At 33.5% G+C, this 20437-nt stretch overlaps 1 protein-coding gene across 1 annotated transcript in view; it reads right to left on the reverse strand.

Annotated features, from left to right (window-relative positions):
• The window catches only part of LOC130449066 (regulating synaptic membrane exocytosis protein 2), a 69285-nt gene that overhangs the window by 33564 nt on the left and 15284 nt on the right, over positions 1-20437 (reverse strand). Inside the window, exons 6-10 of the mRNA XM_056786719.1 lie at positions 13997-14210; positions 12957-13130; positions 6001-6321; positions 3449-3695; positions 2675-2855 (exon numbers count right to left, since the gene is read on the reverse strand). Of these exons, the coding sequence (XP_056642697.1) occupies positions 2675-2855; positions 3449-3695; positions 6001-6321; positions 12957-13130; positions 13997-14210 (1137 nt within the window). The remainder of the gene's footprint in view (positions 1-2674; positions 2856-3448; positions 3696-6000; positions 6322-12956; positions 13131-13996; positions 14211-20437) is intronic.

Below are 20437 nucleotides of genomic sequence, written 5' to 3' on the forward strand. Positions count from 1 at the left end.
GATTGATGAAACAGGACGAACTAAAAATAATATGAAAATACTTATCAGGAACAGAAAGCACTAAAAATGGATGAGTCAAGAAGATGAAGAAGTGAGAGTGTCTTCAATGTGAAGGCGTCCTCAATTCTGCTGTTGGGGAATAAAAAAATTAAAAAAGAAATCAAAAATACACGACGAAACATGAAAATATTTGTCAAGAGAATGGATGGCACGGAATACGGACAACAAATCCGACGTCTGACAAGACAAGAAGAAGAGGTTTGCTTTAAAAAAAATAAATTTACATTAAATATAAATAAAAGTTCAACCTCGTTCTCATATCTTATAAATACTTTGTTTTGTTTACTGTATTTAGTTTGATTTAGATCAAGTTTTTTTCTAAGTTTGTTATTGATTCAAATTTCCGTAAGAAGTTGCGAGCCTACTAGTCTAGAAAATTTTTATAATCTCTGGAATGTTCCCAAAAACCATAAATCTAACCGACGAAAACATAGACTTATAAACTTATGAGTCACCGTTCATATTAAACAAAAAAAGTCAATATGAATGAAAAATAAGATTTGGGAAGTCTAGACTACAATATACATCAATGATAAAAATGGGGTTGTATAATAAATTAAAGTTTTTTTATGATACAAGGATTTTATTCGTGTTATTTTCAACCAATCCGACCGTTCAATTTGGATAACTCTTTTCTTTATACTCAACTATATATAGAATAGCTTCACCAATCGAAAATTTTGCAAGAAACTCATTTCCTACCACAAGAAGTTACATCCTACCGTCCAGTATTTAAACTATTCGTAAAATGTAATATCCCAACCACCAGTTTGGAATCTGGGAGATCCATCATAGCAGACGATGTTGATCTGTTAAGCTTAGAGAGGATTTCTGGATATTCAATGAAGGAACCAATCGAGCAGAGCTCAGTGTGAACAAAATACAAGCTCATGTGGCCCAGCCGAGACCACGCAGACACGACAATGTTTTCGGTATATAACTGCACCTGGAAATCTGGAAACAAGGCATATTATATTGTGCAGAAATTGCAGAAATCCTGCCTATTCAGCAGGCGCACTGAGACCAGTCACATACGCTTCTGAAACCTGGACAATGATTGCTAGAGACGAACTGAGAATCAACTCGTGGGAGAGGAAAATCCAAGACCAAGAAGAATCCGTAATAACGCTAAGACTTACGCTCTGTGTAGAGAGCCCAGTCTGGTAACAGAGATCAAGAGTACGAGACTAAGATGGCGAACGGTCCAGGAGTCAAACTTACACACAGGCGAAAGCCGGAAGGCCGTAGACTACTAGGACAATGTCGCATTAGATGGCAGGACGATGTAGAACAGAACCAAAAAGAACTAGTCGTAAGAAACTTGCTTAGAAAAGTATAACATCGAGAAAAATGGAGCACAGTTAACCAGGAGGCCAAGGTTCTTGAAGGACCGTAGCTCCAATTTGCGAGGTATAGAAAAGGCATTAGAAGAAACGGAAATCAATTCTAGACTTTTCCTAAATGTCACTATGGCGTAGAAACTAAAGTATAAATTGAAACATTAGTTACCAAAATAATACTCTCAAACTTTGAAAGTCATTTATCTTGAAAAGTGTATATAAAGTGAAGCAACAAATAAAATTACTAGATCCTAGACAAATCAAAACGGAGTTTTGAAGAAGTTGTAGTTGAAATACAAACATCGAGAGAATTCAAGCATGGATTAAAACATAAAACGGAGACAGTGAGATTTAATAATGTTTATAAATCCTAGGCCAACAAATACCTGCGCTATAAATACCATACCTAGAAAAAACTAAATTATTTAAGTCAAATTTTCCAGCCAGAAATGAAATACCAAAAGAAATAAAAACAGAAATATTTAAAAAACAATTCATACTCGTATTGACACTTACAAAGAAACAAAAAAAAGCAAAATATGGAGGACAGAAAATAGATTTTCCAGGAAAATAGATGATAAAACAAGATACAATTAAATAAGGAATAACATTATAAGGAAAAATTCAAACTTGATATCAATCCAAAAGAAAATCGATAAAGATGGTTTGGATATGTCATGACAATGAAGAAGAATGGTCAATACGGAAGATACATGTAAGGAAGGAATTATACAGAAAGTTAGAGAACGATGCCCAGGAAAACGAGGAATAAGTAAGCAGGATATGAAAAAGAGATATGGGATGAGAAATAATAAAAAACCTATGGACAAAGAAGCTAACGCAATGACTGGGCTCCAACACCTGAAAAAGTCATCAAGATTGAGCAAAGCCAAGCCACTTCACTTTGATTGTGACAAGAAGCGTCCATTGAGAACCAATCAACTCTACAAGCGGATCAATAACATCAAATAACAAAAAATTTGTTGTCGGAGTAAATATGAAAAAATTACGTGAATCAAAAAACGAGTTTTCAAAAACAAATTCAATATTTCATGTTTAATATTAGTTAGTAAGTGAATTTATTGATAGGGTTAGTCGCAGATCAACCCCTTCGCTTATTAATAAAAAGGAATGGAGACATTCCAAAGTGGTCCCGAAACTTATGACTGAAGAAACGACAAGCGAGATTTGTACTCAATCCTGGTTGTGACACATCATATCTTCTAAATTTCTAAGTGTTTTTTTTTTTTTTAATTTTATCATAAATAAATTACCTTACTGCTGTTATACGTATGATATGCTTGCATGGTTTCTTGATCTCTTCGTGATCTCCTTTCACTTTCTCTCGGCGGACTCGAAGAACTACCTACGCTACTCACGCTAGCTCCATCCGCGTTTCGTCGATCTCGTCCCCCTTCAATATCGCACTCCGATGGTGTATCGCTATCGGAAAACCTGGAATGTTAGAGAGATGAATCTTGGCAACGATTAAATCCAAATTTGAAGTCTTTGCCAATTAATTTATGAGCGTCTTCTTAGTGGGAACGCGGCAAAATTAAGCACTGTGTACTATTTGTAATATATTTCCTAGCTTTCGAATATTTATGTATCCATCGATGGGGACTGAAATTATGGTCAATAACAATATGAAAATATGTCTGGTCATCATCCTATGAAAGTAAACAAAAAAAAGGCAGGTACGATGTAGTGTTGAAGGCTGACGCAAGAACAAGTTTCATCCAGAATGGGCAAGTGGCAAGTCTGGGTGAACAGGAAGCATGAAAAAATTGACTACTTTGTAACACAAGCAGACACAGACCATGGATGCTGTCGCAGGTACCTATATACCAAGCGGAGATCAGACCACTGTTCTGGATTGGAAGAAGTATGAAACTTTTATAACCAGAAACGTGGAAGAAGCTCCAATATCGGAAAAAATAGCGCCGAGTGTCCATTTACACAAATATTTTTTGCATTTAACTCACACGTCTAAAGTACAGAATGGAAAAATTTTGTTCCTAGACAACAACAACTTTGTATTTACTGACCTGGACCCCGTACTAGGTGGAGACAGATGTTCGCTAGGTGTCAAAACAATTTCTTCATGCGGACCTAAAGTCCTCCAGGTAGGCTGATCTTCCAAAGGCCACAACTCAACTATTGCTTCTCCTAAAAAATCATTAGCTCCATATCTAACGTAATCCCATACAGTTATTTCCAAAGCCCGTAGTCTAAGATCCGCCCTCCTCAATCCCGAGTATACGAATGTCTGATTCCACATAGGCTCCGTCGTTCCTGCAGTTGAATAGATCATCAACATTTAGGAGAAAGGAATTAAATTTGATTATGAGATCAGTTAAGTGCTTCATATCGATCAAACTATATGAAAATGTGGAATAAAATAATGAAGTGAAACATCGTCCCGTTGGAAAAAGAAGCGAAAAAATTTGGCACACAAGGTTTTCATATTTCTTTATACTGTGTTTGACGCCCCTCATTTCTTCTTGTTTTTTTTTGTTCCTTCATTTTCTTCATAGCAGAAATTGTCGCTGTCTATTTCCTCTTTTCTGTTTTTATTTTTCCCATGAAGTTCTTCAAGTTTTTTAGAAGTTTTTCAATTCTTAGGACTTTTTAGCGACATATGAAAGTATAAGAAGCTTGTGTTTTTGAATACTAAATTATTGATCCATATTTTCGAATCCTTGTTGATTATCGATAAGATTTTTAAACTAATTTGTCTTATCTACATTCCTATCTAGTCGTCGATTTGTCCTTCCAATTTCCACGATAATTATCCCTATAATGTTTTCAAACACAGAAGCTTCCAATGTTCACTCAGTTTATTGAATAATCATGCAAAAAGAGTTTTGATATTTGAAGTACATGGTCCAACAAATGAAATACAAAAATTTTCTTTATTTTTCAAAGTAATTTCCTTTTAGCTCCATACCCTTTTATAATAAGAATCGTCAAGTTCCTCGAAATAACCATTCACCTCTTTAGCCACCGAACCATTTTTTCAAATCTGGGAACAGAAAATAATCCGATGGTGCTAAATATGGCGAATATGGTGCATTCAAACTTCAATTCTTTAATTTTGGCCATTGCAATAACGGATGAGTAAGCTGGTGCATTGAATTGATAAAACTTCAATGTCTTCTTAGCCATACGCGGTCGTTTTTGCTTGATTTCCTCGATCAAACGTTGCAAAAGTTCGCCGTTGATAGTTTTCCCTTTTCCAAGATAGTCAAAATGAAAATTACCTCACGCGCATCCCAAAAAAACCGACACCATGACCTTGCCTACAGATGCAACAGTCTTTGTCTTCTTTGAAGCCGGTTCTACCTTTTCAGTCCATTGTTTTGAAGTAATGGGCCCACGTTCCATCCATGGTTATGAAACATTCTGCTTTATTCCTGTGGAACACTGCGAAACACTCGATGAAAACATCGTAACGACGCTGTTTTTATTCCATTTTGAACAAACGCGGCACCCATCCTACGCACAGCTTTCTCATGTCCAAATTTTCAGTTAATAATCAATGTTTCGTTTTGGAAATGCCTGCTATGTCTACCTACTCGCAAACTTCCAGTCAACAATCATCCAGTTAACGCTTTTTGAATTTTCTGGAGTCGTCACCTCATTTGGTCGACCATTGTGCTGCTGGTCTTCTCAGGTCGTACGGTCTCGTTTAAACGGCTGCTTCAATATTTTGTTTACAATGTTTTACAATACACGAAAAATGCGACTTCAATGAACCAACGGACACTGATTAAAAGAAGTTCAGACACGTCTTAACAATTTACGACATGTTTAAATTGAGAAATAGAAATTTTCACATATGAAAATCGATATAACTTTGAATACACCCTCTGTAAATAGTTCATTCTGTTGTGGGTTTGAAACATTCATTTCGGGCTTATTTTTGTCCACTTAATAGTCATAAAAACAAATATACAGGGTGTCCCGGACTTGATGCAAACATAAAATTTATGATTTAGGAGATATGTAGATTTTTAAATCGTTATAACGTTATATACACGTTGTCCTTGCAAAAGTTTGTTGACCATTAGGCTTGAGCCCTCCCTGTCCTTCAGATAGTAGTGTACACATACATGGACATAGACGTAATCATCCATTAAGAATTCATAACGTTTGAATGTACAATTTAGAAAAAATACTCAAATAAAAGTTTAACTTCAACTTAAAAGTCTTATAACTCAGAAACTAGGGGTTGTATTGGAAAAATTTTTTCATATCAGCGCATTATTTTCACCTTATTTACTCCCTAAGTTTTTGTATCTAGTCCCGGAACACCCTGTATATTTTTATTTCAACTCTATACACGTAGTTTAAAAAATGAATCTTTGCGTCAAGATTATTAAAAATGTCGTTTAAATATGTATGTACATCAATTCTGTTTATTGAATATTAAGAAGTTTTCCCTTGATTATTTTCATTTTATTTTTTAAACTGATTATATCTAATTAGATTTCGTCTGTGAATAAATGTACAAAAAATATCAACGAATTAAAATATTATTAACAAAGCAAACTAAATAACATTGAATTATAATTTTAGTTTGATAAATGACACTCACCCGCTAAAGTCCTCGTTCTCTTTTTACTTTTCTCCGATCGGTCCGGCAACAAAAACAACTTACAATAGGGATTTCTTGGTTGTTGAGGCGATCTAGGAGTTAGACCAGCGGCGCAGACGATGGTGACTAACAACTGCAACGCGGAGGGGTCGAACTCCACTCTAACTTGGATCCGACCCCCAATGCTCGGTGCCAGCGCCTGCCGAGATGTATCTTGGCTACGCTCCGGACTGCCGGGTGACGTCACCAGCACGTGGGGACGCTCGTATATTTCCGATTCAGGGTGCCACTGATGAAGGCCACCGACAGACGTCTGCTGACCTGACGGGTAGAATTTGGAGTGAAAAGTGTCTCCCTCTTGCGTGTGACGCATAGGAATTTAAGGATCATTGACGGGGTGGAAGGGTTAGTTCATAATATGGCCCACATTAATGATTATACGAGGTGCACATAAAAAATTCTATCAGCATATACATATCAATTAACTGAAAGTTTAATAAATAATAGATACTGAATAAACTTTTTTTACCTTCTTAACACATGAAAAAATCTAAAAAGTGAGGTTAAAAAAGTAAGGTTAGGATGAGAAAGCTCAAAGAAATCGAAATATAAACTTGATTCTAGATATATTATATCACTTTCTTCCAATTTCAAGATTTTCATTTTACATTACTCAAATCGAAAAGTAAAATATCAAAAAAAATGGGAAAAATAAAGATATTGGAGTAAATAAAGAGAGAAATGCCCAAAAAATTTGTTATATTTCAATAAAACCCAAGGAAAGCGCTCCCCATGTTCCCCACTATAATTTTCGAAATTATCAGAAAATTTAGCTAGATCTTTACGAAAAGGATCAATTGATAAATACTTATATTTGCTACTAGAGTCTGAAAGTTTAAAATCACATTTTGAACCCACATTTTCACGTAAATAGATCCAGAGAGATTTCCATCAACTTTAATAGACTGTAAGTCTGGATATTTCGATTAAAACCTTTAGTGTGTACTACGCGAAAGTAGCAATCATTAAAATGATTCTTAGATCCATCCAGATCCATAGCCTCTTCCAGGATACTCTCCTTCATTTCACAACCGTATGGACTCAACACAGAATTTACAAACTTTATGAAGAACCTAGGTTTCATCTTGTTTGTCGAATTTAGACCGCAAATATTCAACTGAAGTCATTTTCATATTTAACTTTCTTCGTGACGAATTCGATAGATAAAATAACAAGGTATTAACACTACAACTTATCCAGATTCAAGTTTAAGTTCTTCAATATTATCAAATAACTATCTCAGCAGTGAAAAGTTACTGATGGAACCTGGACTAATACGTTAAAAAACACATTCTCATTTCCCTGTTGGTGTAATAAAAAATCCAGGCTCTAAAGTCGCTAAAAAATGTCACGTGGAAGATCTATGGAGCTCCAGGACTTTACACCTGAAGGAATATGAAATAGAAAATGACTGAACACTAATGCCACATAAAAATAGCAAAATAGATCCAGAACAAACTCATATGACGAGCCATTCAGTCAGGATTCGTCTTTATCCTAGTGTCTAAAGAATATGGTGCAAATCTGGGCGTCTTATCATACTCAAACTGACACTTTTTGACACCCATTCTAATAACCAAGTTGCCGTATTCAGAGATTGGAGGTAAGCAGTTTACCTCCGCGCGTCAATCAGTGTAATTGTGTGTGGTAGACAGTGTGCTCAGTATTAATATCACCAACAATTCCAGATGTTCCAACCTAGCATCATAAACGTGGAACTTTCATTACCAACTCTTCGCGACGTATAGTTTTTTTAAATGCTAGGCGATTTGTTTTTGATCACTCCTCGTACATAATGAAGATATTGAATTATTGGATAGCGTCGTTTATTACTCAAATATATTCAACAATTCATATTCGTACGATTAAGCAGTATGGGAATGTGTTCATACGCAGACAATTTAATTATTTGCTTGTCCTTAATACGAGAGAAATATTTGCAAATGGAGAAATCTCAATTTAATTACAAACTGACAATATCTATGACAGTAAAATAAAGTATGACAATTGCTTTTTACACTCTATAATAAATAATAGATTGTTATTATTTTGGGGCTTAATTTACTTTACAAAATGTATGATTTCTGATTAATGCAACGCGCCTAACCGCAGATTGCGATAACGGCCGACGTGACGTATTTTGTTAATAATGACAGGATTGGGTCCGGGAAAATATATCAAATAAGAACTATTCAGGGGAACTAATAGTAAATGAAGTACATACAGACGTAGACACAAATTTGCATTAAGTAAAAACCGTGCAGCGTCAAAATGAACTTACAAAAGAGATTCGAAAAGGGGTTACTCTGTTAGTCTTGATATAAATCTTGACCAATGCATTTACGGCAACGATTCTCAACGGAGAAACGATCCAGCGAAGTATATTAAGCTGTCCTTGTTACCAATTTTCATATTTTTCTTTAATTTTATCTAGGGGGTGCATGGTTTTCATGCAAAAACGCTGTCCTTGAGAAGGCCCACAGAAAGAAATCACAGATGATCAGGTACATGACATGAGTGTTGGATCGTTGTCCATTTGCTCGCGTAAATCTTCGAGCATGTGACAATCAAAAAAGTACGAATCCACGAGACCCCCCGCATCGATACCTGACCACTTACACACTCCAGGCAGGCTTAATTCTTCTTCAATGAAGACATGAAGATTCCGCTCGTTCCAGACGCCAATTTAACGTACTACCGTCAGCTTGAAGGTTGCTTCATCCGAACGCAAAACGGAACGCTGGAGCTGCGGATCGTTCCGGCTGAATAAGACGTTCTACTCGCAAAATTCCGGACGGTAAATTCGATAGTGCATGCGTTTCAGTATTCGTCGTATTGGTTCGGTTACTCAACTAATTCCAGCGCCGCTGTTTTCATAGTTTCGTTTATTGGGTCGTCTAGAAGGCGGCGCGTCGGCAACAGAGCCCGTATTTAAGAATTTCTGGTACGAATTTATAATTCATAGTATAATGGAATCGTTGATTCCATTTTGTTGTGTTTGTGTTGAATTTGAAATATATTTTAGAAATTATGTAATGTACAAAATATTGAATATAAAGGCCATATTAAAAACAATGCATGTGTAAAATCAAAATCTATTCTAATAAATACGAGTCCGAACACATCACATACATACACAGTTGTTGCTCCCATTGAATGAAAAAGTGGATGAAAAATAACCTCAATTTTTTTATAAATCTATAAATTAATTTTTTAATATTTTTCTTTAATTAACAAATTAACAAAAATATGAAAGAATTATTATTTGACTAATAACAGCTATAAAGACCAGGGTAGAAGCTTTACAAACGATAAAACGTGAAAAAAAAATTATGTTAGGATGAAATCCATTGGAAAAGGAGAAAAATATAATGAATGGAAAAAGGAAAATAATTTACGGGAGATATGAGGTCGGAAAGGGAAAGGGGGTGAGTTTTTAAGGGTACGGTGAGTACAAGTCTCGTGGAGTTTTAGGTAATAAGAAGATCCACAACATTTGTATTCATACTTAGTTTACATAACCTCAAAATTTTTGCGAAAAATTCGAAAAACCAAGTTTTAGGCTTTTTATTTTTATCTTTTCCAAAAAATCATTATTTTTTCATGAAATTTGATTAAAACTTACCTTTTTATGTCCCAAATACACCCTATTTTGACGCAATATCGAAAAGGCACCCTTATTTTCAAACTAAACTAACTCCTGTTAGCTTTTTTGGGGTAGGCGGTGAGTTGTTTGTTGGTGTGAGAAATTATATCGTCATCATGGTGGATTTTTCAAAAAAAAAAAGCAAAAAAACTCGCCTCTGAATTTTTTTTTCAATCATTATGTACAATTTTTAGATATTTATCAAAATTTTATACTCTAATTACTTATGTTTATCAATTTTACATGGAATCTCACATTTTTCTTGTAATTCAAATGTAGAATTTGATTAAATAACTAAAAATTAAATATAATTATTTCGGGTCAGACTTTTTTTCCATTTTTTTGCCTTTTGTACGAAAATTTACCATGGCGATGGAAATATCTTTTCACGCCATCTGAAAGTAGATATTTCAACGAACAAATATCCCACCGACTTTTTAAAAAAATTATGATATTATTGTGACGAAAGAATTTTCGATTGTAATTTTTTTTTTTTTAACAAAAACAAAATCCAAAAAACAACAAAAGTTGTAGATCTTTGCTTTGCTATCTAACTTTTTTCCACAAGACCTGTAGTTTGGCATAAACCGTTTTATTTTTTCATTAAAAACTCCCCCCTTTTTCCTTTCCCGACTACCAATCGCCGATAAATTATTTTTCCTTTTATTTTCATTATATTTTCCTCTTTTACCAATCAGTTCCATCCTACTATTATTTTTCGACACTGGTCTAATATCGATGAAAAATACTAAAAATTCTAAAACTAATAAGAAAGTGCATACACGAAACACGAAAGAAACAAAAAAATAAAAAGATTAGCTAATATTGTGTATTATGTTTATGTATAATAGTGTGTGTTAGGTGCTCGTAAAGTAGTAAACGGGAATGTTGAGATCGTCAGAGTTTCAAAAATCTTTCTCAAACATTGAATACATCATTCTGACGACTCTGAGTTTAACGCAGAGCTCATTTATACCGAGTCTTTCCAATAAATCATTCTTAGAAATCAAAAGAAAATTTTGTGACACAAAACAGTCGTTTTGGTGACCTTTGGTTTTTTGTTTACAGATATCATTTTCACGTGGGACTGTACAAAATGTAAAAAATGATTGGATGATGAATGATTGATTTCCGAGATGAGTACAAACCAAGTACACGTCTTTACCTTTTTATCTTTGCCCGTAACGACTGCTTGATGAATAATTCCATCAAAATATTTCGGGAATTACAACATTTCTTCTCACAATTCCAAAATGTGGAGTAGGGGTCTAAGATACATGTTTTTTTTTTTTGTAATATCTCCACGATCTATCTGGATTGCAATAGAAATCTATGTACGAATGAGTCGTTCTGACGAATTTAGTACCCATCGCCTATATTGTTTATTTATTTTAACCATCCTCAATATATTGTTTCAAAATAATGAAAAATGACTGAACAACATTTAAACATATCATTATAACCGAGTTCTATGTAAAAAGAATCAAAATTGTCCCAAATGGCATCACTTCCAGACGTTTTCTAATATCTCTGAATATTCCTATGAAGAAAAAGTTTGAATGGTGAATACTTCACGCTGATAAGCCCCAAGAAACTAAGATTTTGTTGAATTTTGTTGAATATGTTCTTCACCTGTTCATTTTTCGATACCTTTCCTTAATTTTGTTATACCTCCAACTTTTTCGTGGTCGACCTCGACTCCGTGATCCAAGTCAAGGTACTCAAAATTAACTGCCTACATCACTTCTTCATCTTTGATCACCGAACCATTTTTCGATGAAAATAATCTGAGGATTTAGATCTGTTGAATAGGGTGAATGAGGTAGCAATTCAAACTTTAATTCATTAATTTTGGCCATTGCAATAACGGATGTGTGAGTTGGTGCATTGTCTCGATAAAACAACACTTTCTTCTTAACCAATTTCTCCGTTTTTGCTTGATTTCTTCATGCATAACACTCACCGTTGATAATTTTTCCTTTTCCAAGATAGTCAATGAAAATTATCTCAAAAAACTGACACCATGACCTTTCCTGCAGATGGAACTGCCTTTGTCTTCTTTGGAACCGGTTCTCCATTGTTTTGATTGCTCTTTCGCTTCGAGTGGGAAGTGATGGACCCACGTGTCTTATATAGTTATAAAATGATGCAAAAATTTCGTCTTCATTCCAATGAAACATTGCCAAACACCCGATGGAGACATCTTCAAGACGCTGTGTTTGTTCCTTTGTGAAAAACGCTGCGACATCCATTCGTCACCTGGTGAATTCTTAATTGAGAGAAAATCATTGAAAATGTAATAATTTATTCATGTTATAGTCAGCTGACGCTGTTTTTTTCCTTCAAATTATTATATAATTTGACAAATTTTCAATAGGAGGGAATTACTCCATGCTTTGAAGATCCCACCCAGGGAGTCGCAGCTGATGATCTAGAGTATTCATAATTTAAGTTCCTGAAGAATTTCGCGAATTTTTTATGAGGAGGGACTTGGTCATGAAACATTCTCACTGGTTCCTAGACTATTAGGCCTTTTGTCTCCAAAAAATCTTCAAATTTTGGAATTAAACGAAAGCGCGTGTTCTCAAACAATTTTGGGACAAAAAAAATTGAAAAATGGTCTTAAAAAGTATTCATTTAATCAAAAATAGTTGATTTTATAATAAATAGTAGCTGCTCGTCTCAAGTTTTATAATAAACTCCATTATCTATACTAACTTCGAAGAGATTTCGTCTTAAGTTTCACAAGCATCCCTTGCGTATATTTCCAATTCTAGCGCTAGGTTTAATAAGGGGGTTTTCCGACAGAATTTACAGTCTTCAGTAATATGTCAATAAACCAAAAACTATTAAGAAATAATAGTTTGATTCAACGTAGATCCAAAAACTTTTTAGCTCAAGTGGTCTAACGGAATTTGTTTTAGAATTTGTTAATGTTCCTTCTCAAATTAAACCTGTTACTCTATGTAATTACCTCCAATTTAATTATAATTACACATGAAATACCAATAAAACCTTCATTGAAGTTTATACTTTGAAATTAATCAATTAGATCGAACACATCCACTTTTCTAACCTGTTGAGCACAATATGACCGAAAATAGTAACACAGCAAAGAAAGATGACTTGCTAACGCTCCATTTCGCAAGTTTTCCGATGATATTCAACAATTGAAACTACTATTATTGTTGGTTCTACTAAATATCTCTGATGATCCTAACATTCCCATTAACTACGTCATAAGGCATACCTCTCTGAGCAACTGACTGTCTCCAATTGGCTTGCGCAACCTTCCTGCTGCTCATACTCCTAGAAACTATCAATTCTACATTAGCTTCTTGTCTACTTTCCGCTATTATTTCAGCCACTTCATTAAACGTTTTCCCCTGCAACGATCTACCATTCCATTCGATGACCTCATCGCCTAAAATAGAAATTATATGAATACCTTTATATTCGAAATTGAGACACCAATTTTAGAGCTATGTATACTTTATACTCATCAGTTTTATTCTATTCGTTTAATCGTCAAATCAGAGATGTGTAACTGGGGGGTCGATAGGGAATAAATCAAAAAAGTTTTAAAACTGATCCACGTGGACAAAAAGTGTGCATCAACTTCTGAAGCGTAGAAAAATATAAATTAAGAATAAGTTAAAAGCATGTCATTAGGTAGTGTCAGCAATTTTTTGGCTGCTAAATATAAAGAGAAGAAAGAAGAAACCAGCGCATGTTCATTCTATTGTTTGTCTACATCCCTAACAGAAAAGCTGGTTGTTACTTGATTCCCAGGTGATCCGAGGTGTGACTAGACGCATCACAGGCCGCCATAGTGTAACAGACTCCCATAAAATCAAATGTTAACGCCACCGTTTAGTTGAGAAAAGTCTCCGTGTCCGTGGCTGTTTTTTCCAACCGAGTTGCTCAATTTCTGCAACGCCACTAGCCCCCGTAGTTTTATTTGATCAACTATTTGTGAAAGACATTAAAAATAGAATAGATTTCGTCAAGATAACAGTTCAAGATGAAGAGAAGAACACTGAAGAATTTACAGTAATGAGGAATTTCTTTTAGATATTTTTGAAATCTCCACATCGAGAACCAGAGTGGTTAGAGTAAAAAACAGGCCATGTTGAAAGATAATAATAATTGTGGAAAGAAATGTCTTGTTCCTTTGGTATATTGGGACCATGTACCCAAAATAATATGCAGAGAATATAAAATTTCACTTCTAATTTAGAGAGTAACCATGAAACATACACAACCGTAACAAATAATCATTACACTCACCGGGTCTAAGTTGTCCTTCCACATCAGCTATACTACCTTTCTTAACTTTTTCTATTATAGCTCCTGTTAGTCCGTTGTCTAATAATTTTCCACCAACAATTTTCAAACCTAATATGGTGGCACTAGAGCCGGACGTATCTCTAGAATTTCTTCTCAAAATCATGTGACCGATAATTTTAGTACCATCAGCAGAAACTTGCCAAGATAATGGATGCTATTTCAAGAAAAACAAATTATAGTACGTGAACGATTTACAAAAGGATGATATCTAAAGCAACAACGAAGCTATTTCATACAACGTTTTCTCAAAATTTTGGTGCTACAAGAAACTGTTGCTGGTTTTTTTCGATATTCTATTAGTATCGATAAAAACGAACAGAATTAAAGACAGAAAATAATACAAAATACATAAGTAAATGTATCTATTAAAACATACAAAGGTAATGTCGAAGGAATGAAGGATAAAGGAAGATAAAGAAGACCACCAATGTCAACAAATATAGGATTTGCTAACTGAACCTACCACAGAAAAGAACAAGGAACGGGAGAATGATCAATCAGAAGAAGTAACAATAAAATAAGTTAACGAAATTACAAATAAAGTAAGAAATGGAAAAGCGCCTGGTAAAGATGAAGTGACCATAGAGTTGATGAAGTATGGAGGAAGCAAACTTGAAAAAATGATACCAAAACAACGGGAAAACAGACAAATTATCACTATACACGAGAAAAATGGTGCAGCACCTATAGGTAGATTTCACTAGCTGGTAACTCATGAGGATCAAATATACATAGAGTTGATCGATTTTCAACAGGCCTTTGACTCAATTGAAAGAATCAATTTATTGCTTGAAATAAAAGATCAAAGTATAGATGCAAATCTTACGAATATTAATCAAGATGTTTACGCCTAATGGAGAATCCGATGAGGTCGTGATTCACAAAGGAGTAAGACAAGACTCAATATTAGAATATATAATGAGGAAAATTCATAAAGAGAATTTTAGGTCGAGTGGTGGACAAATGATAGCTTACAGAGGGAAAACGGAATTAATGGAAACAAAACAAAAATAACGAAATTTGGAAAACAATGTCAAGAGGGAAAGGTGAAAGTGTTTAGGATCTCGGTGTTATGATCAATAATTATTTATTATGAAATTATTAATAATAATACTACTCACAAAACGAACGAAGATTAATAAAGATAAAACGACGATTAGATTAGACCACTGATGATGTATTCAACTGAAGCAATGACACTAACGAGAAATGAAGCATAATAATTGAGGAGAACAAAAGTAAACGATAATGGAACCAGTAAAAGTTAGTGAAGAGGAATATAGGATAAAAACGAACCGTGAAATAACTCGCGAACTCAGTTCATCGAATTAAGTGGTTTGAGCATTCAATATGATGTAATGGGTGGTGGATAAAGAGGATAAAGACGCTGCAGAAGTCGACCACATAGAGAAAATCACAAACGGCAATGAGGAGTTAGGCGTAACTTCCGATTAAGTGTATAAAGCAGTCGAAAATATTTGTTTTGCCGGCTATGTGATTTTACAAAGTGTTGTCCAAGAAAGACAAAATAATTAAGTTGTTTAAAAATATGTAGTTTCACTCGGAAACGCCAAGGAGAACCTACCAGAAAACATGACCCGACATGATGTTGTTAGAGCAGCTCAAACAGAAGAATAAACAAAAAGAAAATTGCTAAGAGGAAATGGAAGAAATAGCAGAAAGCGAAAGCCAAATGTTTACAACAGAAGATACAGATGAAAAAACGGACAGATTATGACAGATGAGGAAATAATCGAGGCAGCATTGAGTACAGAAGAAGAAGAAGAAGTTGAGGACGAAAAAAACGAAGAAGAATATAAAGTTTGATTTTGTCATTTATGGTCAATGCAGGACAATTTCAACAAACATTGTAATTTCTGGAAAAAACTATTGATGATTTCGTTATTGCCATTTTAGAATGAAAGTTTTTATATAATTGTAATAATTATATTAAGATTTTTCGCCTGAAATGTATCTCCGAATTATATGAAACAAAAAAACGTTTATTATGTGCAATTTTCATACAAACATTAAGTTTATTTGGAGCACCATATTTTAAGAAACAAATTATTTCTATCTAAAACAGCGAAAGCGACTTGGAGCTTATCCAGCAAACAAAATAATCAAAAAAGAAAAAATATTAACGTTTTTGGTAAGCTTCAGTTTATAAAGAACAGAATAGTTTTATTTAGTTGAAGAAGTGCTTTACGTTCGTAATAATGTTCATTCAAATGTATTTGTTATAACTGCAATTGAAATAATAGTTTAGAAAATAATCGAATAATGATATAATTTTGGTAATCTGATAGCGAAAATTATTACAAAAAGATATAAGATACGTTCCACTGCGAACTAACCAGAAAGAATCAGTGAATCGTTTGAAAGTATAGATAAACAACAACATTACACAAAAAATTAATCCCTAACTTCCTAAATAATAATATGTGGCAACCGTGTGTTCAAGATCAACAATCAACAAGTCGATTTACAGATTTGGTAAACGTCCTACAAGAGTCTGGCACAGAGAGATGTTGAAACAGTTGAAAAGAGACGGCAACATCTTTCTCAGATGCTCAACAAATGATTTTAACTGACTTTTTAGTCGAAGAATGTCCAGAGAAGAAGCTATCTCAGACTACATTTGTTTAGATTACCACTCAAATATAGAACGGGCTTATTTCGAGTCTTTCAAAGAAAAATTATGTCAAGAAACAACATCCATCTAAATAGTGTTCCAAATATACAGGAGTTTCTACTTAAACAAGATTTATATTTGGTATTATACAAAGAAGCTACTCACAGATGTTTTAGAAAGTATGGGTAGGCACAATTTTAGAATTCTCCAGAAAATTGTCATAGCTATGAAGTTTTCTCCAGTATAAAACATTACCTGTATTTTATCTATATTAAAACAACAAAAAATGGTGTTAAAACTTGTTCTGACAAAGATTTTCTAGCTTTATGAGTAACTTTTATTAAGTGCTATGTAACTACTTTCGTTTTTGATTTAGAAACAAAACTTTGATTCATTTAATTTTACTGAAATTATCTTCGCTTGTTATATCAAGTACAACTCTGTACAATTTTTGATGTTTGTGAGCTGATTATGGTTTGTGTTAACATTTTCGCTATTCGATAACCAACATTACAGCTTCTGGATGAAAATCAAAGAGAAATATTAATCTTATAATCCTTGTGGTGGGATTGAAAAGTGTCCCCAAAGTCAACAGTTTAATAAAAAATATAGACAATAACTATATATAATAAATTGAATTATTCTAAATTAAAATATTTTTTTCTGGTATTGATAAGATTAATAAGACAAAGAAAAAGCTTATGAATACCATTTTGAAATAAGCCAAACTTCCAAAAATGGAATCAAATTTGAGATAAAAATGAAAGCAGTAATTTGAAGGGAATTTAATCAAATTTTATGTCACATTTCCAATAAAGTAGTTAACTGAATTTGTTGTTGAATTGTTTCTAGTTTATCTAAAAATATTACATTAGATTGATTTCTATATAATGATGTGGAGATAAGTTGTATTCAAGGGATTTTATCCAGATATATAAATCGGAAACAACACTTGGAAACGATTATTCTTTATATTCAAACCTCCATTGATCAATTTCTGTGTAAAAAGTAATTCAAAATTGCTGCGTCCGCTATATTCAAGCAGCAATTGTTTCTCTGAACTGAACAGCGCTAAAAGTTAATTTGAAAATTGGAAAATATGTTAAAACGATGAGAATATTGATTTTGTTTATAAGAAATTGGCTAAGCTTAATGCCAGTAAAACGAAAGTGGAGAGGTCAGACGAAACTAAAATAGAGCCATTATTTACGACACGTTAAAACAGTCGAATATTCTGATCTCATTCAATATAGCTAATTTTCTAGCACAACGTTGTTTATCCATGAGTGAGATCGCGATATCGTGACTATCTTAAATCCTTTTCTAAATTGGAATAATTGTATTTTGTGTCGGGAAAAAAATTTGACATTTTATCCCTGTTGACAGATAACAAAAGTTATCGACATCTGAAAGTTGCTCGTTCTGTATTCATTTACATACCGAAAGTTGCGTTTTGAGTGTTCCATGTAGTGAAAGTGACAACAAAACACTTTCGGGACGCTCTGGAGTGATTCTCGAGTGACTCTAGCCATGTTCACAGTTAACAGTTGACAGTTTCATTTCGATGATTTTGAGATTGAAGACACAAATTGTAAGTAGAGATAAACATAGTCCATCTGGATCCAATTCAATAAATATTAATATTTGTCCCGGAGGTACAATCAACATTACTTTTTGTAGATAATTGACGTTGTAAATATCATATCAAGTATATTGTATTGTCCAATAAATAAAATATTTATAATTCATCATTATTCATTTTCTTTCCTCATAAAACTTTTAATTTCTAAAACTTTGTTTACGTTAGGTAACCAGCCCAAAAAACAACGGATGGGCAATACACTTTTTGATACCCTACAGTGATGATTATCTCGGGGGGTGAAACTACGGTTCAAGTTTGACCAGATCTTCAGTAGTGGAGAATATTTCGATCGCATTGGTTGACTTATCATCTACATTTAAAACAAAAAGTAATCGAACAACAAAAATTGATAAATTGAAACCAAAAACTACCCACACTTAATAGTTTAGATCCGTAGTAGTGCACTACTAGATTTTGGTGCTCAAATCGAAGAAAAAAGCAAATTAACGAGATCAAAATGGGTTTTTGGCGTTGTCCAAGTTAACCTCCCAGGGCAGACGGCGGGCTCCGCGTGGACCCCGCTAAAAAATGTATTTGTTCGCTTCTGAATCAAAGAACTTTTATGAAGAAGATAAACTAAGACGACTCGTAAAGAATTTATGGGGCGCCACTCGACTCGAAAGCAGTAGACTCAAACAAGTAAGCCAAAAATCAGGCTCAAACGTTATTAACTGTCAACTGAGTATCAGAGGCATTTATTTTTTTCACAGCCACGTGTGTAGTACATTTCATATTAATTAGGGCTTTTTTTTTATAAATCAATATTTTTTCACGGAGCTGAAGGGTAAAGAAAGATTCCGTTTTCAATTCTATTCAATATGGATTTTAGTTTTTCATGTTTCTTAAAAAATATCTTAGTGATTTTCTTCTAAGACCTATCGTTCAAGTTTCTCAATTAAACTTTAATTAATACAATTGAAATTTGATATTGAAAATTATGTCTATGTCACATAAGAATTTCAGGAAGGGGCTGGGTGGGGCATGGCTGAAAAGATTTTGGGAAACACTGACTTAGATGGAATGTTAAATCTGTGGATAAATTTTGACTGGTCTACTCGATGAAATATTGTCTTCTTCTAATAGAAAACGATTACATATAAATTAGAATTGGATTTTTATTATTTATTACATTACTATATTAAGGGTGAGCAGTTTTCAAAACGACACACTTCTTATATGTATTTTCCAAAAGTGCGTGAATTTCTATGAACTAAGATGCTGCATCTACTTCATCAAGAGCTGGCAAACGGATATTTTCATATTAAGCAATCAGTATACTCATTAAAAACGTTATTAACAAATTTTTAAGTGTAGTGAACATTTCCTTCTTTCAAGAGAAGATAGAATAAAATAGTTTCACGATGTCTTAACTGAAAGAACAAAATATGGTGATGATTTTACCATAACTAGCTTCATCAATAACAAAAAACGAAAAAAAAACATAGTTCAATCGATTATATTAATAGTTAACTTTTTCAATATTATCGGTTAGTGCTACTAACCACGTATTTCTGATTTTTTATAACGAAATCTACGCCATCTAGCGACAAACGGTTAAATTATCATAAACTACGGTTGACAGATGATGACATGTTATTGGGTTGAAGTTTATTTTGTGCTAACGGACTTTTTCTCGCGTGTTTTTATAAAAAAATCTGTGAAACGGCTTAATAAGCTTATTTCTTTAATGTTTTTATTTAAATAGATTCTAATATAACTATTTTATATGTATTTATATAAAGATACTTGTAGTTTTTCGATATTTTCCAATATTTATAAAAAGTAGAGAACTACTGGGAATTAATGTGGACTAGGCTTTTAAGAAAGTAGCGAATGCCCCAAACACAACCGTGCTACAAGATTGATTTTGATTTTTTAATCAAAATTAAATGTCATAACCGATATGTTGTGTTTATTTCGTGATTTACTGTATAAATATGATCAGAACTAAGTATTAATAAAAAAAATATTAAAAAAAGAATTTTAATTATCGGAAAAAAGCGCTGCAAAATCAGCCGAGGTGTTTTCTTCCTTAATAACAATGCTCCAGGACCTGCTTAGCTTTCCATTTAAGATGATGAAGGATTCATTTCAGAAATGATCT

Source organism: Diorhabda sublineata, chromosome 9 (genome assembly GCF_026230105.1).
Source record: "Diorhabda sublineata isolate icDioSubl1.1 chromosome 9, icDioSubl1.1, whole genome shotgun sequence".
NCBI classification, from domain to species: Eukaryota; Metazoa; Arthropoda; class Insecta; order Coleoptera; family Chrysomelidae; genus Diorhabda; species Diorhabda sublineata.